Source organism: Ilyonectria robusta (assembly GCF_021365365.1).
Source record: "Ilyonectria robusta strain PMI_751 chromosome Unknown BGZ61scaffold_1, whole genome shotgun sequence".
NCBI lineage: Eukaryota > Fungi > Ascomycota > Sordariomycetes > Hypocreales > Nectriaceae > Ilyonectria > Ilyonectria robusta.
In genome coordinates, this window is record NW_025764435.1 from 3,313,314 (window position 1) to 3,334,028 (window position 20,715).

At 55.8% G+C, this 20,715-nt stretch overlaps 9 protein-coding genes across 9 annotated transcripts; 4 read left to right on the plus strand and 5 right to left on the minus strand.

The window, feature by feature from the left end:
* Positions 1 to 271: 271 nt before the first annotated feature.
* Positions 272 to 2,263, minus strand: BGZ61DRAFT_471205 (chaperonin Cpn60/TCP-1 family; the record flags this gene model as incomplete). Its single annotated transcript, XM_046248183.1, has 4 exons — positions 272 to 289; positions 347 to 520; positions 575 to 1,967; positions 2,205 to 2,263. The coding sequence occupies 4 exons, from the start codon at positions 2,261 to 2,263 to the stop codon at positions 272 to 274; spliced, it is 1,644 nt and encodes a 547-aa protein (XP_046112587.1).
* Positions 2,264 to 3,276: 1,013 nt separating this feature from the next.
* On the plus strand, positions 3,277 to 4,320 carry BGZ61DRAFT_525871 (uncharacterized protein; the record flags this gene model as incomplete). Its single annotated transcript, XM_046252844.1, has 2 exons — positions 3,277 to 3,573; positions 3,697 to 4,320. The coding sequence occupies 2 exons, from the start codon at positions 3,277 to 3,279 to the stop codon at positions 4,318 to 4,320; spliced, it is 921 nt and encodes a 306-aa protein (XP_046112588.1).
* Positions 4,321 to 4,662: 342 nt separating this feature from the next.
* Positions 4,663 to 6,369, minus strand: BGZ61DRAFT_338564 (uncharacterized protein; the record flags this gene model as incomplete). Its single annotated transcript, XM_046239139.1, has 3 exons — positions 4,663 to 4,736; positions 4,794 to 5,145; positions 5,197 to 6,369. The coding sequence occupies 3 exons, from the start codon at positions 6,367 to 6,369 to the stop codon at positions 4,663 to 4,665; spliced, it is 1,599 nt and encodes a 532-aa protein (XP_046112589.1).
* Positions 6,370 to 7,007: 638 nt separating this feature from the next.
* On the minus strand, positions 7,008 to 8,510 carry BGZ61DRAFT_338212 (Saccharopine dehydrogenase-domain-containing protein; the record flags this gene model as incomplete). The annotated part of the gene is made up of 5 exons (XM_046239109.1): positions 7,008 to 7,165; positions 7,222 to 7,784; positions 7,831 to 8,176; positions 8,257 to 8,400; positions 8,456 to 8,510. 5 exons carry the CDS (start codon positions 8,508 to 8,510, stop codon positions 7,008 to 7,010), a joined length of 1,266 nt encoding a protein of 421 aa, XP_046112590.1.
* A 983-nt stretch (positions 8,511 to 9,493) lies between these two features.
* On the plus strand, positions 9,494 to 10,279 carry BGZ61DRAFT_408525 (ribosomal protein L37ae; the record flags this gene model as incomplete). Its single annotated transcript, XM_046243196.1, has 4 exons — positions 9,494 to 9,665; positions 9,724 to 9,741; positions 9,989 to 10,153; positions 10,216 to 10,279. Exons 1-4 carry the CDS (start codon positions 9,634 to 9,636, stop codon positions 10,277 to 10,279), a joined length of 279 nt encoding a protein of 92 aa, XP_046112591.1. The 5' UTR covers positions 9,494 to 9,633.
* A 593-nt stretch (positions 10,280 to 10,872) lies between these two features.
* Positions 10,873 to 11,635, minus strand: BGZ61DRAFT_22919 (uncharacterized protein). Its single transcript, XM_046238199.1, has one exon. The coding sequence runs from the start codon at positions 11,548 to 11,550 to the stop codon at positions 11,107 to 11,109; it is 444 nt and encodes a 147-aa protein (XP_046112592.1). The 5' UTR covers positions 11,551 to 11,635; the 3' UTR covers positions 10,873 to 11,106.
* Positions 11,636 to 13,691: 2,056 nt separating this feature from the next.
* BGZ61DRAFT_338491 (uncharacterized protein) lies at positions 13,692 to 15,827 on the plus strand (the record flags this gene model as incomplete). The annotated part of the gene is made up of 4 exons (XM_046239133.1): positions 13,692 to 14,004; positions 14,071 to 15,350; positions 15,401 to 15,459; positions 15,494 to 15,827. 4 exons carry the CDS (start codon positions 13,692 to 13,694, stop codon positions 15,825 to 15,827), a joined length of 1,986 nt encoding a protein of 661 aa, XP_046112593.1.
* Positions 15,828 to 16,993: 1,166 nt separating this feature from the next.
* Positions 16,994 to 18,208, plus strand: BGZ61DRAFT_471210 (39S mitochondrial ribosomal protein L46-domain-containing protein; the record flags this gene model as incomplete). Its single annotated transcript, XM_046248184.1, has 3 exons — positions 16,994 to 17,042; positions 17,152 to 17,852; positions 17,915 to 18,208. 3 exons carry the CDS (start codon positions 16,994 to 16,996, stop codon positions 18,206 to 18,208), a joined length of 1,044 nt encoding a protein of 347 aa, XP_046112594.1.
* Positions 18,209 to 18,329: 121 nt separating this feature from the next.
* Positions 18,330 to 20,529, minus strand: BGZ61DRAFT_525877 (ribonuclease H-like domain-containing protein; the record flags this gene model as incomplete). The annotated part of the gene is made up of 6 exons (XM_046252845.1): positions 18,330 to 18,952; positions 19,005 to 19,508; positions 19,571 to 19,632; positions 19,686 to 19,792; positions 19,900 to 20,246; positions 20,301 to 20,529. 6 exons carry the CDS (start codon positions 20,527 to 20,529, stop codon positions 18,330 to 18,332), a joined length of 1,872 nt encoding a protein of 623 aa, XP_046112595.1.
* Positions 20,530 to 20,715: the final 186 nt, after the last annotated feature.

Below are 20,715 nucleotides of genomic sequence, written 5' to 3' on the forward strand. Positions count from 1 at the left end.
CTTGATGACATTAGGTATTGTCGTAAAGGTGTGGCATTACTGGGCGACGATCCCTGGGTATATTCCAATAAGAAGTCCCCGGGTCGGTTGGTACTCTAGGTGATATGCGTAGCAACTCTCTTGCACGCCATACGTTTTTCCCCTTCCATCCATCCACCTGCACATGCAGAAACCGCCTCGTTGGGGACATCTAATCATCCGTGCCTCGAGGGTTTTTACATTGAACCGTTCCCTTGCCTTGCCCAGCCTCCTTTAAATGCGGCGCCATCATTTAGTCCTCATCCCAGTTCTGTACACAATGGTTAGCAACAGGGAATGCACCAGTAGGTTACGGTTGAGAACATACAGGGTTGGGGCCCGGAGGCTTTGGTCCACCAGCTTGTCGTGCCACGATGATCTGGTCGACCGAGAGGACTGTTCGGGCAGCCTCGGTAGCGAGCTTGATGGCCCAGGTCTTGGAAATGAGAAGATCGAGGATACCCTCATCCTTGGCGTCCAGAGTGCCGGTGTCATCATCGTTCTAGGGCTGTGAGTTAGTATCGCTCTGGGCTAAAGTCAGGGGCATTCAACTCACGTCGATATCAACACCAGTGTCCCAGTCCTCGTTGTTGTGGTGGGCAGCATACAGTCTGCTCAGAACCTCGGTGGCGTCCAGACCAGCGCTCTCGGCGATGAGACGGGGCACAACCTCGAAGGCCTCACCGTACTTCTTGATGGCGTATTGGCTTAGACCCGGGGTCTTCTCGCCGTGGGCCTGTATCCTCTCAACCAGCTCAACCTCTGTGGCACCAGCGCCAGGTACAAGTCGGGGATCTCGTGTGATGGCCTTGACAACGTTGACACCATCATCGACAGCTCGCTCGACGTCGTCGAGATGATTTTGGGTAGCACCACGCAGGACCAGGGTGGCGGTCCTGGTAACCTCATCTTCCTGTCGGAACACAGTAACTCGGTCACCGCCAATCTCGAGAGTCTCAACAACGTCGATGCTGCCCATCTCATCGGGCATTGGAGCACCTAACCGGGCAAGGGGGGTGGCGCCGACGACGCGGCACACTCGTCGCATCTCGAACTTGCTGAGAATTCGGATGCACAGAATGCCGAAGCGGTTAAGGTAGTGCATGGCCAGGTCGCCGACTCGGTCACCGCAGACAACGACGCGCAGGCCAGAGTCGTATAGCTCCTTGATGGTGGCCTCGAGCTGAGTCTCCTCGCCCTTGGTGAAGTCCATCATCTCCTTGGCGTTGTGCAGGAGAACGGTTCCCTTGGTCTCCGTCTGGCTGGTATCGATGGGACAGGTGTACACACCGACCTTGGCGCGGGTGGCCTTCTTGACCGAACCGTTGGGCTCCTTGGGGAAGACCATGCCCCTGACAACTCTGCTCTGATCCAGACTTCCACCCATGATCTTGACGACGCGGATGTTGTCGACGTTGAAGTTGGCCGGGTTCTTGGGCAGGACGGCAAGGACGGCTTCGGAGACGAGTTTAGCAAGGAAATCCTCGTTGCCGTTCTGCTTGCTGGCAATGACGGTGCTGATGGCCTTGCTGAGCTCCTCCTGATCACGGATATCCTCGACCTTATCGACAGCAAGCTCCTCGAGGGTCTCGAGGGCGAACTTTTGGGCCTTCTCGTAGCCGATGACAATATCAGCGGCCTTGAGACCCATGCGCAGCAAGTCCTCAGCTTTTCGGAGCAGCTCGCCGGCAAGGACGATGACGAGGTTGGTGGCGTCACCCATCTCGGCCTCTTGTTGCTGAGAGGCCATGACGAGGAGCTTGGCGGCGGGGTGGACGACGTCGAGTTCACGGAGGATGGTGGCAGCGTCCGAGGTAAGGATCATCTTCTGGAGGTGGTTGATGACGACCTTGTTGCGGCCGTAGGGACCGAGGGAGGTCTGGACGGTGGAGGCGATAGCGCGGCAGGCGTCGATGTTGCGGAGGACGGCGCCATCTTCGGAGTCGTAGCTGTGAGGAGGGAAGAAAGAGAATGGTCAGCGAGGAGTTGTGTGGCAGAGGAAGAGGTGGAGGAAGTGGCAGTGGCTATGGCAGTAACTCAGGCGGTCGTAGCTGGACAAAATGGTGACGATGGATAGATATGTGGTGTATGTGTGCGTGGAGGAGAGGAGAGTGGGGGGGAGCTTCACCCACATCCAGGCAAAGCAGGGACAAAGATATAGAGACGGAGACGAAGGCAATACTTACTTGTTGTAGCCCCCCTTGAAGAGACCCGCGTTAGGGGCGTTGGGGATGTTGAGCGACATGCTGGCGGCCACTACACGATACGTGCAAGTCTGGTCGTTGCGGGATGCTCAGGGGGTGAAGGGTTGGAGGTTTTGGAGGAGAGTCGTCGCTAGCTTCAGTCTCCCACCTTTGGCTCGGAAAATCTTGGGCAATCCAGGACCTTCTGTGGTGGTGGGCGGTGGGCGGTGGGATTTAGTGGGCTTTCTTAGTGGGCTTTCTTAGCGGGCTTTAGTGGGGAGGGAACTGGCTTCAGTGGCAGCCTGCTCTGTACTTGGCTCCAGCCACAGTCTCACAGCCTTGCAGCCTCACAAGCCCCACCCGACGCCCCCCTGAGGCTGGTGCTATCCTTCAGCCTCGTCCCCCTGTGGCGTGCCTACAAAGAAACACCGTACTCGGATGGCTTCCACTGGACCCGTACCCTGGCGCGCCGCGGCTGGTGATGGTGAATGGACATTTTCCGCGCGCGCATTGCTCTTCACACTCCTGCTTAACCATCTCCTCCTCCATCGTCGCGTTCTCCGTCACGACCGGCCATTGACCCACGTCCTCCCGCATAACGCCGCACGATCCAATCCCTGGCCATCGCCAATTGCGCTGCCATCGTCGCTCCCCGTCGAAACCGCCCGAGTTGGAGTCGTCACAGCGCCGCAAAGCGCAGCGCAAGCCCACGCACCTTCTCCCTACCTACACCATACACCACACACACGCTGGGTACCGCCCATCATGCCCGGTAAGCCCTGCTCCTTGCTTTTTTCTTTTTTTTTGCACATTCCCGTGCCTGTATCATGCATATGATCCTCGACTGTGCCTTCCCGGCGCTCTCGCCTTCTGTATCCTCCAATCCTGATGCTGCATCGGCTCTGAATCGCAGCCTCGGGAGCCCACACGACCAGGCTCGAGTCTGTCTGGCCACTCTCCTCACTCTCCCTTGCATCCCTTCCCCATCCACCAGCCTCATCGCCTTTCTCCTCGTCTCCAACACATCGTTCTTTACCTCACAACCTGCCCACTGCTTGCTCGTATCCCATCCGCCATGCCTGTTACTCTGAAGCGGAAAGCCCCCGAAGCTGACAACTCTCGTCCATCATCAGCCATCCCATCCGCCCTCCCCCCCTCCGTCGAGGAGGCCTATCGACGGAAGTGCGTCCAGCTTAAGAACCGCACGAACGAGGTCGAGGACGCCAACGATGCCGCCCGCCTGCGCCTCGCGCGCATCAAGCGTCAGGTCGAGAAGCTCCGGATAGAGCGCGCCTTCTTGCTTGAGCAACTCGCCAAGCGTACCAGCACCAATGTTGAAGACTCCGACGGGAGCCCTAGCCCGCCTCCTACGGTATGGATGCCTTTTTTCCTCTGTCTCTCTGCCTTGCTTTCGGAACCGTACACTGGCCAGCCAACGCGTTGGTCCACTTTCTCACCCTGTTTCAATGTTGATACTTGTGTCCTCCTGGAATAGGACCTCGCCAGTTTAGCTGAGTTGATGGTTAACCCCCGGAAGCCCAAGGATAAGCCACTGCGCACCAAGCGAGGCCATCGCAAGTCCATGGCCGTCGACGTCGACGCCAAGGCCAACCCCGCGGGCTCCTTCACGACCAACCAAGCCCAGTCGCCCGTCTCCGAGACTGCCTCCCACGCCGCCGATGGCCGGGCGAAGGACCGCGCCAATGGCGTCTCCTCTAAGAAGCCTGTCGATGCCTTCGAAGTCTACTGCGACGAGAACCGAGCCTCTCTCGAGGCCAAGAAGAAGGAGGATGGCGATGAAGATCTCAACGTCGAGGACGAGCTAGCCCGCAGCTGGAAGGAACTCCCTGACGCTGAAAAGGAGGAGTTTCAAATCAAGTTCGAGCAATCGGTAGCCAAGGAGACCGAGAAGGACGAGGTGTCGTCTCCGAGGGAGGAGAAGGAGGACAACGACGACAAAGAAGACAAGGAGGAGAAGGAGGAAAGCGAAGCCAAGGACGACAGGGAGGAGAAGTCTGAAAAGGCAGACAAGGCCCAGACCCAGGATGAGGATGTCGAGATGGGCAACTACGACACTGAGGATCAAGACACTCAGGCGGGTGAAAAGGCCGAGGAGTGAGCTACGACTGGTGGGAGGCTTTTCAGGGAGGCGTTTTCGGTGGGTTTATGGATCATCTGTCACATTAATGGCTCGGCTATAGAGCCGTTCGGCTTTACATGGAGAATTGGTACTTGCGCCATCTAGAAAAGAAAGAAGGGAATCACGCAAAAGACACTGTTGCCGCGTATCATGTTCAGTCCTGCCGCGAAGCCATTCTATCTAATACTGTATATTTACATCGGCACTCCGGATTGTACGTTTGAGGTGACCTAATCCAAGTTTAAGAATTACACGCAAGGGACCCGTCACCCACGCCATTAAACAACAAGATAAGCAAAGAAACGCCGTTGAGCTGCAGGTTTACTCCCCCATGTACAGATCCACTACAATATTCACGGCGGCGACTAGGATTTCTGCAGCGATGAGAACAATAACTATAAGCCGGGGTCAGCCTCTGCAGGAGCTCACACAGTACGTTGGGGACCACTCACCAATCCACTCGAGCTTCTCGTCGTGGCCGTGGCTCAACTCGCCCTTGAGCACCGCCAACAGGTCCGCAATGACGTCTAGGCGCTCGGTCAGGAGGCCTACGCGCTGGTCCATCTCCAGGTAGCTCCTGACAGCCTGGTAGACGGGTTCTAGCTGGGGCTCGACCCAGAACAGCTCCGGGGTGTCGAGGACGGAGCCGTTCAGGTGGATGTTGATACGGAGGATGAACAGCTCGCCAATTTGCATGTTGATTTGGGAGCGGCGCAGTGCGATCTTGCCGGTCAGGGCGATCTGGGTGGGGATATCCTTGCATGTCTCGACTGTGGACGCAATGAGCTCTTCGAAGAGCGAGGTCTAACACGGCCATTAGTATTGTTTGGTGCAATCGGCTAAATCATCACTTACCTTGACGCTCTGTGCCAGGGCGTGGGAAATTGCCAGCTTTGTCATGTAGTTGGTCTTGTCACGCAGCGTGATGAAGTCGTTGTAGATGCGAGCCTGGTATTCTCTGGTGTAGTAAAAGTTGAAAAGCTCCGTCTCGACATCGTCAGGCGCGAGCTTCTCTGTTTCGAACTTGGAAATGTCCTTGAGGAACTTGGCTTCCTGCGCCTCCGTCATTCCCCAGATCACCACGACACCGTAGTCAAATAGGAAGACCTCGGGTGTGTGAATCTGGGTGTCAAAGTCGGGGTTAGTATCTGCGATAGCGCTCTCGTCGCCCAGGCCCGAACCCAGGAGGTCTTGGTTGGCTAGGTGGGCAATGTCTCCGTCGGCATGGCCATTGTAGGGCGGGATCCCATTCCCGGATTCGGCGCCATCCGAGTGCAGGTTTATCAAATCTTCTCTGATCTGCTGCCCTCCGTTGATGCCTTCGCCGCCCGTCGAATGTCGACGTTCATAATTCTGAACGGGATCTGGGCGATTGCGGGAGCTTTTTGCGTAGTTGTAAGGCGTGTATATACACTCGTCGATGAGTTTTGGGTTCGCGCCCCTCGACTTCCCCCTTCCCTTGAGGAACCGCATCAGGCCGTCCATCTCGTATCGATTGGCGGTACAATAGGCTGTAACGCGTGGCAGCCGGGCACGGTCTGCCTTGCCCAGTCGTGCGGCATCTCTACGCGCTGTGGGGTCTTTAATTCGGGTGTATTGGGAGTAGACGTCCCTCCCGCTCTCCTCGTCAACTCCCTCCTCGTCGATATCGGGGTTGGGCAGGAGCTTAAGCTTTTCCGTCTTCTTCGTGCTTCGCTGGGGGCCAATCTTGGGACCAAGACCCAATTGTGCGACGGCGGGCACCGCGCTCTGGCTGTTTCGTCGGCGGAGCTTGTTGTTGAGAGCGGCGAGCATGGGAGGGCCGCTGGTACCACTTGGCGACGTGACTGGGCTGGAGGCGTGGTGATTGGGATTTCGAGCTGGCAATTGCTGCCGGATGGGCGAGAAGGTGCGGGTAACGGGATTTTCGCTAAATGTGACGGTACGGTGTCCCTTGGGACGGGTTGTCGAGGTTGTGGAAGTGGGCAGAAGAGGCGTAACCTCGCCGGTTGTCGCGCCGGGCGTGGATGTGGTGGTGTGAGACTCCATTGCGGTTTCGGTGGTCGAGGATCAAAGAAGCAAGCCACATGCGAAATCAAAACACTTGGTGCATGTCCCTGAGCTCAAGAGACGGTGAGGGAAGACGAGAATTGGGGATCGAGACGGACGGTTTATCGCGATAGTGATGGTGTCGATGTTGGATGGTGATAAAAGTAGTAGAGCGGCATGGACCGGTTCGAGTGAAGAGCCTGTTGGGGGTCGAGGCCAATGTTCTGCGGTGATGACGTTCTGCGCAAGAAGGTTTTGTCCCATTTCGGGGCCAGATGGGCCACAGTGAGACCCACTGAAGAGCTACTGCGGGGGCGTTTACAGGTGGGTCAAGCCACTAAAGCAACCTCTACAGCGCACATGCCTCCAGCGGGCTGGCTTCCAATCCAGGCCCAGTCCACTCTACCGCGAATCCGGAATAACGCCTCGACAGATGCTGTGCATCACGAGGGTACCTAAACAATGCGAGTCCTTCGCGAGTCGAAGCAAAATTCGAGTCTAGCTGTATTTCCCTGGATCTAAGGATGTATCCTCCAATATGGCTCCCATCATATCCAATTTGACTGCATTCCAGGGTCAAGCATCCCCCTTGCTCATTGCTTCCTTACATCATGGCGTTGCACACCCCATTGAAGGGTTCACGCGTTGAGAAGCTTGACCTCAAACTTGAGGCCAGCCTTGTCAAGTCGGTCAATCAAGCCTTGTCCCAAACAAGCTGGAGTGTAGATTCCCCCATCCAGCTCATTGTCGTCCTCAAGGATGGTTGCCGCGGTTTCGGCTAGCAGCTTTCCCGTCACTGCACATGGTTAGCGGGCTCGTTTTACCATCCATCACACAGACGTTGGAACTCACAATAATACATGCCACCGCGGTGCCAGGTCCTGCAGTAGGCAATCTTGCCAGCAGCCTTCTCAGAGTCTGGGTATGCAACTCCTCGATACTCAATCTCCTCCTTCTCTGTGTCCTCCCTGCTCGCGCCCTCTCCCGGTTGAAAGACGTAGCGCTTGATGACGGTCCTCGCCGGGGGGACAAGAGCGAGGATCGCCATGCCAACAATTAGCATCCAATGGAGGGCCATGCCGCTGAGCCAGTTTCGAGTCTTGAGGTACTCTCCCCACGTAAACTTGGGGCCGTAAAACTGGTCCTTCCTGGATGGCGTTTCCGAGAGGAGGCCCCAAGTACGTTCAACAACAGCAATGTCGGTAGATCCCATGGGAGACGTTGTCAACATGCCCAGGTTGGGAATGCTCCGCACACCAAAGACCTTCTCCAAGATGGAATCCCTAGGCCGCGAGGGCTCCGCGTGGGGAATAGGGGATTGAGCGTACGGGCTGCTCGCCGCCCTCACCTCCTCAACTGAGAACACGTCAAAGAGGGCCATCACGGTGGCAAGGGTGCCTCCAGATGGTGTCGAGCTATTTCTCGTCAGTTGGGCTCTTGGGAGTACCGCGGCCAAAATACCTGATGTTGTGGATGGAAAGTTTTACATCCTTGGTAAGAGCACCCAGCTCAGTGCGAATCGCCTTGGCCAGAGCCCAAGTGGTGAGATCCGCAGGCGCAGACTCGACACCTGTCTGAGGGAACAAGATGGCACCGCTGACCTTCGCGGTCTCCTCATACTTCTTGATCATTTTGCTGACCCAGGCAGCCTCGCCGGTCACGTCGACGTAGTGTGTTCCATTCTCAGCACAGGCTTTGAAGGCATGCTCACCATAGAGGGCATACGGGCCGACCGTCGTGAGGAGCACACAGGTCTTCTTTGCCAGGGCACTCAAGTCCTCGTCATTGAGGTTAGCGATTTCAATCGCTGTAATTCGTTGGTGCGTGTTAGCAATATGCTCATCTCAAGGCCCGATATGGCAGATGCTTGGCGATGCCACGACATACCTGGAGGAGTGCGGTCAGAGTTCAGTCGCTTGCACTCATCCACAACGGTCTGGAGCTTCGACTCGGAGCGGCCTGCAACCGCCCACTTCAAATCGGTAGGCAAATGGGTGGTGATGTATTCCGCCGTCAGCTTGCCGGTGTAGCCTCGCGAGATCGTTAGCATCCCTGTCCTGTTGACAACGTTCCGCCTTTTGCTCACCGGTGGCTCCAAAGACGACAACGTCGTACTGGCGACCATGTTCCTTAATCGGCATAATGACGGTGATATACCAAACAGAGAGTTTACTACTTAAATAATATCGAAAGAGCAAAAAAACAAATTGCGGAGGGGGGTAGGGGAATGCACAAAATATTAAACGCGATACCTGGCCAGCTTTGACATGATTCTCGCCTCCTAATAAACCTGGTCCGCAGTGGCGGTCGTGCTACAAACGGCCCACTCAGAGACTCGTGGGCGGATTGGGCGTCCAACAGGGGCCGTGTCGCGATTCAGCAGCATCAGCATCTTATATACACTTGACTTGGAGCATTTGTAGACAGAAGGCCAAGAGCCGTGATGCCCTGGATGTCTCCGATTCACAAGAGCTTAATGCTCACATATTTTGCTTGGATCAAGCATGTTACAAAACGTGGTTCTGTAACCAGGCCTCATCACTTCACAGGATTGGCATTGAGCGCCGCCATGAAACGGTTCCATTTTGCCTCGGCGATGTTGTCGTACACAGTACCTATGCGAAAACCGCATGTGGTCTACGGAGGGCCCTTTCAAAAGTCTTGTCCATAAGAAGTAAGTCCTAATCATTAGGTTAGATAATAAGTACACTAAGTACTTCCTGATTTCTATAGGCCCTAAAGGATAGCAGGCTACAGCATACAGCAACCGCTATATCCTGATCAGCAGCGTACTACTCCTGAAGTTATAGCGGCCGTTTAACGAGACTGTGACAGCTTTATGTATCTCAGGTAACCGACAGGGATAAATGGATATGATGTTACTAGCGCTTGGACAAGACTTTTGAAAGAGCCCTCCGTAGGATCGGGGTGAAGGAACATGGAACATGGGACATGATTCAGTATTGCGAAAATGTGCTGGGGGGATTGAGTAGTACCTAGGAGAGCTACCTAGGTAAGTTAGTCATCCATGTCCGTCCAGGTAGTTTTGCCGAAGTTTCCCCCCTTTCACAAAAAAATCGAGTGTTGAACAAATCGAGGAGGTGGGTCCCATTCGCTTCCCCCTCACGTGCTTGCCCTAAGGAAAATCACAATTCTAACTTTCTTGACATTTCGGCGCCGTCAGCCTCCAGAGCAACTACACCTGCCCTCGTCCATCTTCTCGTCTTCACTCTCCCCAAGACGTCCCACACATAATCCTCCAAGATGACCAAGCGAACGAAGAAGGTCGGCGTGACGTGCGTATCCCTTCCCCCAATTGATCTATCGTCAGGAAAATGCTAACGTCCCTGACAGCGGTAAATATGGTGTCCGGTAAGTCCCACGAAGCTCATCGCCGACAACCCTCGAGAACGACTTTGGACCTGCGTCCCGGATTCTGTCACGACCTACACTATCGCCCCGGAGTATATCAAGAGGAGGAATACGCCTCGCAAAGAGGGGAAGAACTTCGGGCGCCGTTTGTGCGGTCGTGACGGATCTCAACGACAAAGTCCAAACAACCTACTCGGGTCCGGCATCAGCCCTAGGGGAACACACAACTAACGAAACTGCTATCCAGTTATGGTGCCTCGCTCCGAAAGCAGGTGAAGAAGATGGAAATCACCCAGCACGCCAAGTACACCTGCACCTTCTGCGGCAAGACCACCGTCCGACGAAACGCTACCGGTATCTGGGACTGCAAGTCTTGCAAGCGCACCGTTGCTGGTGGTGCTTACACCGTCTCGTGCGTCCAACCCCGAGTCTGGCCAAGCCGGATTCAACAACGGAGAGCTAACCGTGATACAGCACCCCCGCTGCCGCCGCCATGCGATCGACCCTGCGACGACTGAGGGAGATTGCTGAGGTTTAAAAGAGTGGACTTTGGCGGAGGAAGTTTCGGCTTTGCTTTTCGGTCTGGTGTATGGGGGGACATGGATTTCGTGCCTACACTACGAGTTGACGAACTGGACGTCATCACCCGATCTTCGGTCATAGAGGCTGGTCGATTAGCAATGAAAAAAAAATTGCATGGTCTCGGACCCTTCAACCAGAGGATGCGGATTTGTTCGGGCCACTACCAAAACGTGATGATGAGACCAACCAGGGCCGGCGTTTTGGACTCGTGGGCACAGATTCGATCTCGTCTAGGATGCGATTCTGGCAGCTCTTGAGGATCCAACACGTTTGCCGGCTTGGGCTCTGGGATCCCTCGACAGACTTGGCTTCGTAGATCGGCCACGGGATAAGGGGATGTTTATCAGTGATGTGATGAGTGACGCAGTGGGCGATGGGATGAGCAATGAGGCCGCTGTAAGCCAGCGCAGCGCAACCGCGAGCGCGTTCATTTAAAGAGATGCCGTGACAAATGCAGAGCACGAAACAAGGCCAGTGGGTCAGACTCTATCATATCCTCCCTCCCGAGCATAGTGCAGTGGGGTTGCTGCACGCGCATGGAACAACTCATCGTCAGCTCGGCCAACATTGGAAGCCCACCCTCGGCTGGGTCACGATGTCGGCCGACAACCAACCACCCCCAAAATAAATAACAAAGAAATCAAAACAAAATGAAATATCTGCGCGTCGTTCTCGTCATCAGTTGCCGAGAATGACGATGTCCCTGAGCGGGCCACGTCGGCAGATGAGGGGGCCGTGCCCGATCCGCCCTGTGCCTGGCGGGTTGGGCGCTGACCCATGCGCTCAAGGTGACATCAAGGCTGGATGGCAACGAGGCGCACCGAAAAGCCACGGGCGATGACTCGATTCACGAGGCGCGGACGATGATGTGCAGTAGGACGTGAAGGGTTCGCAGAGGCTGAAGAAAGCAATGTAAGACAGTAGCCAGACAGCTCGATGTGGGCAGACGGCGACCAGACAGATCCCATCGACATGCGGCGTGCGTGACTCGTCTAACGCAGGTCGCCAGTTTGGACAGACTAGGGAACTAGTTCGAAGTCGACCGTCTTGCAGTGAGACCAAGGCAGCAAGGGACCAACAAGAAACGGGGAAAGAGACGGGAAAAGAGACGGGAAAAGAAACGAAGGAATGGCCTGGGAGTGGGAGGGACCGCGGCGATAACCAGCCATCCAGCCATTCAGCCATCCAGCGGAGGCAGACAAGGCCAAGACCCAGCACAAGAACCATCACGGGGCCGCTCAACCCGGCCGGCAGCTTAGGACCACGGAGTGCGCGATAGAGGCCCGGCTCTCTCTCTCTAATTATTTCTCTCACTTCGCTTCATGTGCGGAACTACGACTTACAGCAGAATGAAAACTGACAGAACCAACCTCCCTGTTTCCCTCACCTCGCTTGAACTCAACTCAACTGAGAGGCCAGCTCAGTGAGTCGGAGGCCATGCTGCTGCTGCTGCCCCCCCGTGTCCATTGTCCATGCGCCCCATGCTGCATGCTCGTGCTCATGCTTGAGAGCGCTTGCGGCTCGACACCACCAAGATGCCCTGCCAGCGGGTGCCAGATGGTGGTGCCCGCCCACTACCCACCGGCTGCGCCCCCCCAAAAAGCCTACTCTGTACCTACAGGAGGTAGCCCCATCCATCCCTAAGGTAGGGGAGGGTCGGGGAGGGTACATGGCACATCGTACATCGTACATCGTACAGTGTATGCACAGAGCAGAGCAGGGCTGCCTGTTTTTGTATACGGCCGTTGCGTGGCACGAGGAAGTGATGGTCGGCTGGCTGCCGAAGGGAGAGGGGGACCACTCTCTCGGTGAAAGTGACGGGAGCCAGAGCTGTGTTAATACTGTAAGAGGTCTCGAATGAATGCACACCAGAGTCGCATGTCTCTCGCCCCAGTTGGCTACGTAGGTACCTACACTCCATGGATGACCCGGTCTGGTCACACGTGTGAGATTCCGGGCTTGCCCATCCACATTGGCACATCCATCCCTTACTTAATAAGTTACTTATCCCATTCCCCATCCCCAGCTGGACAGGCGGCGGCGACAAGCCGTCCAGCGCAGTATTATAGTGTAGGTGGAGGTACCTAGCATAGCACAGCACAGCACAGCACAGTTCATCAGGGCTTCCCCCCTCCGGTCTCCGTCATCCATCCATCCACCCAGTGCTCTCATTCCATTCCTATTCCTATTCCTATTCCTGCCTGGACTCTTACTCTTACACTTATTTCCCATCTTTATTTCTCGCAAGCTGCAGAAATTCCCCCGTCTCCTCTTTTACTCTCTCTCTCTCTCTCTTTGGCTCTGCCTTGTCAACCTCAGCGCAGCTACCTCCCTAGGTACCTACCGTACCTACATCGCGGTGGACCGACCGACCGACCGACGACGGACCTGCATTTCTTCGTCTCCCAAACAGGGCGCTGTTAAAAGCCGAGACTCTTGTCTTTTCTCTCCTCCTCTTTCTTGCCCCCATTCCCATTCCACTTGTCTTCCTCGTTCTCGCCTTGCCAGTTTCACTTCCCCGGATAAAGTTGCCTCCTCACTCACCAAAGGGGAACAAGACGGGCCGGCCACCCTCAACGCTTGGTTGGCCACCCACCCATCTCACCAGGGTCGCCACCACCCACTTCTCGGTGCCTGTTATTAGTCGTTGCAAGCTATTATTGCTGTACCGAGCGCTCGCACCATCCCATCCATCGATTCATCCCTCAATCCACATCGGAACCCAACTCTGGTCCTGTACTCGGGCACAGTCATTGAGGACTCGGTGCTGAGAAGGAAGAAGAAGACGGAAAGCAGTAAAGTATAGGTACGTATATGAAACCACCAAGCGCTCGTGCATGATCAGACGCGAGAGACCAAGCCCCAAGACCCAATACCCAAGACCAAAAGGCTTCCCTCACCGAGGATTGGCTAGACGACTCCCTCGGTCGACGTCGTCGAGGACGCTGCACTAGGCCTCATGGGTCTCATCTCATGGGTCTGGTCTCATGGGGCAGCGGCCGGCCAGCAGCAGAAGCAGCCAGCCAGCACCAGCAGCACCAGCCAGCAGGGTCCTGGCAACCCCCGGCCCCCGAAGCACGCTGATTGGCCCCGCCATGGTCCCCTAACACGCGCGAAAACCGCCTCTGGAGCCCGCTGCTCAACTCTCCCTCTTTCAATTCCCAGCAGGCTCACTCAGGCGTCTTGTACCAGAACCACCCACTAATACATCACCACCCAGGCCCGACGCTTTAGCCCCCCCCAAGCATCCCGCCCCAGAACCATCACCGTCGACCGCTGCTCCCACTCCGCTCGAATCATCAAATCCCCTCTCGATTATTTTTACATGTTTCCATCAAGAGCCAGTCTGTATTATCGAATTCGACGTCATGTCTGAACCGGAGCAGTGCATTATATGCCTGGATCCCCTTCCGCGTCCCTCGTCCCTCGACGACGATCATGGTGGTGGTGTTGGTGACGCCGTCTCGGTACCCGCCGCTACCGCCCCCGAGGCTGTCCAGCTCGACGTCGACGTCGACATCAACAACGAAGACTCCAGCTACCTCGATATTGTCGCCGCCCTTGACGGGTGCAACCACATCATCCACGATGCCTGCATTCGCTCCTGGGCTCAAAAGACAAACACCTGTCCCATTTGCCGCAATCCCTTTCATTCGGTGCGCGTGTACAACGGTGTCGATGGTATGTTGCCTCGTCCCTGCCGCCATGCATGCGTCCACCCGCTGACTGACAACTTTCTCCATGCAGGCACCGTCATTTCCAAATACAACGTCCAAGACAAGAAACAAGTCGCCGAGTTCGACGTCCAACAGTGGCTAGGCGATAACCCCGAAGAAGAGGAGGAACAAGGCAACCCGTGCCCGGTCTGCAACTCCGCCGAGCGGGAAGATGTCCTCCTCCTGTGCGATAGCTGCGATGCTGCATACCATACCCACTGCGTCGGTCTCGAGTGCATTCCCGACGGCGACTGGTACTGCATGGAGTGTTCCCATCTCTTCCAGCTCGTGGATGAATCGCCAACCGCCGAGGTTGGCGAGCGATCGCCGCGTCCGCAACATGTCCGACGCCCAAATCCCCGAAACGTCCGCGGATACCACGTTCGAACGCGGGAACGCCTCAGACGGGCTCGCCGACAAGCTCGCAACGTCGAGTGGCAAGGCGCCTGGGGCCAGTTCTCTGGACGCTTTTACGAGATGAGCGAACTGGACCTGGACAACCATGACAACGAAGACGAAGAGCTCGAGCAGTTCCGGCGGTTCCAAGAACTCGGTCGACGGGAACTTGAGCGATGGCAGCAGCGGATGGACATTGCCCATCGCCTTGGCGCGAGCGAAGCCTTTGTGAACAATATCCCACCTGCCATCAGCGAGCGCCTGCAGCCTATACCCGAGCCAGTCGAGGAGACTCGCGACGAGAGGCGGGCCTGGGGCGCTCTTGATCGTGCTCGCGAAGTTGATGACCCAGCCCCCAATCCCAGCTCCCGGAAGCGAAAGGTGCGGTCCGTCTCTGCGTCGCCCAGGGAACCTGTCCAGGAGCCCGAACGCAAGCTTAAGCGACCGCGGACTCGACGGTTGGCGACTCAGAACGGTGAGGGCTCCAGTTCAATGTCCTCACCCGCTACTACAGCAGGGCCCTCGACCGTTCGGGCCACCAATGGATCCTCGTCGGCCACGAACGGTGCTCCTGGCCGAAACCATATCGATCCACCCCTCGTTTCTTCTCTTCTCAAAGAGCTCGAACCTAATGTCACATCGGAAGATGAGACGTCCGTGACGGTCGCCGGATGGCGAAATCCGCCAGACGCATCGTCGCCAGCCAATTCTCCAGCCGGTTCTCCATCCCCCTCAGCGTACAGCAGCCCGCGCGCTCTCTCGCTCACCCCACCCCCATTGCCCAGTGTGGGCGGCCGACCAACATCTCCGCCTCTATCTCTCAGCACCCATATCCAGCCTATCTACCCTCCAGCAAACTACTCTCCCAATCGTCGTATGAGCAGTGATCATAGCGACTCGGAATCGCGGCCCAGAGTGAATGGTCGAACAAGCTCACCTCCCCTCTCCCCGACCCTATCCCTCAGCACGCGCATCCAGCCGAGGTATCTCCCAGCCAATTATTCGCCTACTCGTCGCATGAGCAGTGACAACAGCGACTCGGAATCGCGACCCATGAGACCAGAGGGTCGCCCCCTCGAGCTGCGCCAGCCCCGACCGCGGCGACCCCACCAAGTCCCGGCGCAGCCAGAGGAACAACAATCTCCGACGAGGTGGACGATGACCCAAGAAGAAAAGAGGAGCATCAACGACATTGTCAAAATCGCTCTGAGACCCCATTGGCGGGCTCAGAAGCTGACGACGGAACAGTATGCCACCATCAATCGAGACATCTCGAGGAAACTTTACGACGAGGTCAAAGACACAATTTCGCTGAATGGAGATGCCCGGCGGTCATGGGAAAAACGAGCGACAAAGGAGGTGGCCCAGGCCGTCGCGGAGCTTCAGGCTTGATTAATCACGAAGACGAGAGCGAGCGGGAGTGTTTTATCAGGCGTTTCTGGCATTATCGGATGGTCGATATGGTTGATACCCAGCATCATTTGACACGGTGGACATGATTGTTAGCTTTGGTAGCGAGGTGTCGCGCGGGAGTCGTATCGGATTACATGGTCAGGTCTGGTCATCTTGTTATTGGCCACAGTTGATTGGCTCCAATGTGTAGGTAGTTTTGTCTAAATATCGTCTCTCGCGGTAGGCTTGTGAGGCCTAGGGTTTAGGAAATCAAAGACGGCGCAGCTTCAGTTTAGTTGCATGAGAACCTGACCACGCGCGCATTGAGTGATACACGTCTGATGGGGCACCTGACAGAAAGCGTTTAGCCGATGAGCTGGACAACTGACGGTGAGTTACCAGCGAGAAATCCGTGAGTCACGGGGGAACCGGCGGTCGGATAAATCCCCAGCAGGGGTCCAGTCTGCACTCGACGACAAGTCAAAAAAGCCTGAGGAACCGGCGGGCATTGCGAGGTCACGATTGCGGCGCGGCAGCGAGTGCCTCGTAAGGAGGCATTTTGAACTCGGCCAATGGTGGCTAGTTTGGTTGCTTCGCTCCACGATGTATGTGGTCGAGGCGCTGTTTTAAACACCAGATCGACCCCTTCACAAGAAGGGTTGAAATATTTAAAAAGATATGTCAGCAGTATCTATCTAACAGAACCCGGTAGGAATGAAAGGAGATCCCTTTTGCAGGCCCCGCTAGCGAAAAAAGACTGCGTTGGTCACTCTCGGCACACATAAATGGTCAGGACGTTCTGGAGGTGGAACGGGTCTTGACGATAAGGAAAGAGCGCCTTGAGGAGAGAAAGAAGGAAAGGAAACAAAATCGCTGGGGAAATTGGTTTTGTATGGGCCTTGCTGGGAGTGGGTATGTGTGCCTGAGGTATGAAGGGCTGGCAGTGGAACCCAGCTACCTGAGAGGCTTCTTCAGTTGAGATACCTTATGTAAGCCGCCTATTGGCCCCTCCAGCGGATGTGTCCAATGGGGCGGGACCGCAGGTACGTACCCTCCAACTCTCAGTACCAGCCCAGGCGGATGGAAAAAGTTCAAGAATCGCGGAACAGCTTTGGGTTGCTCGCTGCTCGCACACGGTCAAGAGCCAACCACAAGACACCACCACAATGACAGCCTCAAGTAGGGGCGGACGCGCCATGCAGGCCGTTCTCTCAAGTAAGTCGCAAGCCCTGCACTGCCCAATTGGCCTCGCAACGAGGTCGTGCGAGGGCATCAAGGAGGGGAGACCAGTTTGAAGCTGACCATGATGCCATCACCAACACAGCATCGCCCAACGTCTGCGCCCGATGCGCCTCCTCCGCCTCCCCCCTCGCCTTCGCCAGAATTCCCTCACGCCTCTACTCCTCCTCCGCCCCCGCTGCCGCTGCCGCTGCCGCTGCCAGTGCCAGCTCCGATGCCTCGCCGGCCGCCGCTCGCCCCCCGCCGCCGCCATACGACGTACGCTCCGGCATGATCCTCACCCGGCCGCCGCTGGTGACGCGCAAGCTGCACCCGTTTGAGAACTCCTTCTTCTTCTACCAGAAACGCCTCGAGGAGCGTCTCAACACCCCCTTCATCACCAGCATCTACTACAAGCCAGACACGGCCCGCCGCCTCGACTGGAACCTCAAGGTTCAGGACCGCCAAGGCACCGTCGCCAAGGAGCTGGGCGTCTACAACGGCAAGAGCTCCAAGGCGTGGGACGACGAGCTCCGCGTCGGAGATGAGCTCAGCAACCAGGAGAGCATCGTCAAGGCCCTCCTCAAGGACGCCGAGGCCCGCGTCAGCGACGACGCAGAGGTCATCAACACCGAGGACGTCGTCCCCATCGAGCCCCCCGTCAGCCGGATCACCGAGGCCGACAAGAAGGGCGACGTGCGCAGGTTGGACCGCCAGCTCGACCGCACGCTGTACTTGGTTGTCAAGAGCGGGGACAACTGGGTCTTCCCTGCCGATGTGATTCCCAAGGACCAGAACCTGCATGAGGTGAGTTTCCCTCCCCCCATAGTGAATGATGGAGACGAAGGCAGCCGCTAACACCGCATCAGTCCGCCAAGCGAACTCTGGAGGAGGCCGCCGGTGTCAACATGAACACCTGGGTCGTAGGTCGTGTTCCCGTCGCCCACGTCGTCACTCAGCCCGTCGTCAAGGCCGACGGCACCGTGGAGAAGAAGGGCCAGAAGACCTTCTTCCTCAAGGGCCGAATTATGGCTGGTCAGGCTGACCTTGGCGGAAACCGCTTCGGCTACTCCGACTTCAAGTGGCTGACCCGCGAGGAGCTCGAGAAGGAGCTGTCTCCCGAGTACTTCCACAGCGTTCGCAACATGATGGCGGACAGGTAGAAAAACTAGAGCAGCGTTTGGGTGCTGCGTGTACAATTACTATGTATACTTGCTGTACAGAATTCCACCGCTCCTATGGGCCCCGGTTCCTCTAACAAACGCTATCCCGTCCTCCCACTCCTTAATCTCCCCCGCTCTGTAGAAACTTGTAAAAGGTTCCCCGTACCTCACCAAGCTCACGCACTATCTCACGGATCTGACCCCGGACAAGGTCTTCGTCCTCATTAATGAAGGCCTCCCTGCATATGCGTGAAAACAGCTGCAGATTCTCGCCGTGCTCATGGGCATCCTTCAGGAGTCGCTCGCAGGTGATAGGGACATGTTGTTGAAGGCTATCCGGAGCACCCAAATTCTCTGAGCCCAGTAGAGACTCCGATTCGGGCTCTGACGCCTCTTGGGGTGACCAAAAACTATCCTCTGGAGTAAGGGAGCCGGGGCTGGCGAATGCGATGTTGATTTCCTCGTCAAGTTCCAAGAGATGGCGAGGGCCCACGAAGATTCGGTTAAGGATGTTCGCCCAGAAATCGTTAGACAGACGAGGGAGGCGATTGTCTATTTCTGAGAGACTTGTGTCCATTTCTGAGAGACTTGTGTCCAAGTTCTGGGAGGAGGCCTCGCCGCAACTGCCAGCCTCCACCGACGACTGATTGTCGTCAGTTGCGGGCTCCGTCTTGCATTTCTCCAGTCTCAAGCTTTGCCATCGTTCAGAGGCGGCCTTAAGAAAGACTATTGCAGTCATGTAACCTAGACCAAGTCAATGTTTTCCCAGGACGCTCGCAATAAACAGCCAGCTTACTTTCAGAGCCAGCTTCATAGGGAAGAAGAACAGTACCATCGGCACCCAAGTTAATGTCATGCCCCCATCCTTGCACCGTCGGAACAGGAAGCACCATGTGTCTCATTTCATGGTACATGTTATGGATCTCAACTTCGTGAACGGTGGGGTTGAATAGTTGAGTGACAAGTACTTTGGTCTCGATGACAGATGGGAAGAGGTCTTTATGGATATGATGTTGAAAAGCGGTTTTAGTGTGAGGAAACGACCCGGAGATCATGGTGTAGAGGAACCCCAGGTCTACGAGGGCATTATGCACCAAAAGCGTTGGTTGGCTGCTCTCCGCCATTCGAAATACTTTCAAAAGCTGCTCGGCAGCACTTCCTTGCCACTTCTCTAGATCCTGCCCCAGTGATACCAAGACTTCAGGACGAGGAGGCTGTATGCGAGGATTAAGCCCAAACTGTGTCATTTCGGCAAACTTCTTAGTGTTGCCGCTGAGTGCCTCGAAAATCCACAACAGGCCTGCGTGAGGGATAGTCCATTAGAAACTACGTTGAATAATTGTTGTGCGTTGACAAACTCACCCAGTTGATTCACAATAATTCCTCTCTTTACCTCTAGCTCATTGAATTTGGTCTTCCAAACGCTGTCAATTATTGTGGCTTAAAATTAAACTTGGGAAGTTAGGTGCCAACTCACGGCTTCCAGAGTAGCTTGATCAAGGTGGCAAATGACCATTCCCTAGTTATCATTATGCCTCCAACAGTGGCATTGCGGGAACTTTTTCCGGACGACCTCGAGTATGACTTCTGATGTCAACTTTGTCATTCTTCCCCCCGATGGATCATATACGTGAAGCTTATCCTCGTCAGTTCATGTATCGTCGCAATGGAGAGACAACTTGACAACATACGGGACTGTTCATGGAGTCACCTTTAAGCCAATTTTGAAGAGCATCTTCAATCCATTTGACAATGCTTGCCACGTCTTTCCGATTAATTGCCATCGGATCTGTTTTTGCCGGCCAGATCTCCCTGGTCAACCGTAGCCTGGCGAGGTTGCACTCGCGGCGGGTGAGGTACGGAACAGCATTGCCAAAGGCTGCAGACAAATCGAGCTTGTATTGTTGGAGAAACCGAAGTGATGTCTGTGAGAGGTTGAGCCGCCGATCAAGATGATTCGATAACTCTTGCTCTTCTTGGGTTGTATCAGGAAGCAGGGGGTTGATGGCGATCCTAAAGGAATGGGATGTATAGCCGTCTAGCGCGTCTGGTCAGCGCGAAAGCATTGATTGAAGAAGATGTTCAGCCTTACTTCCGTTCCAGTGAAGCGCTGTGATGCCCAGATGGGTAACTTCGAACTTCGGTGCAGCATCCTTGACTCTGCCGTACACCTGGTTGAGGGATATGGTATCGCCCGAGGTCAGTTCGCCCTTGATCGCAGGGTCGGTCATTTGAAGGTTGATGGCGACATAGTCGGACGAGGCAATGATGAGGAGTAGAGTCGGGAGCAGTTCCCAAAAGTTTCCGGCGTCGATCTCCATCTTGTTCGCTTGCTGAGATACTGGATGTAATTGTGATGTTGAAAGATTGATTCGTGTTGGTGTGTATCAGAACAAATCGCGAGGACGAGGGGCAGTACTTAAGGTAAGTAGGTAGGTAGGTAGATATGCAATTCAGGGGGTTAAAGCGCCGCATGTGTCGAGGAAAGAGCTCTCGTGGACCAGTGT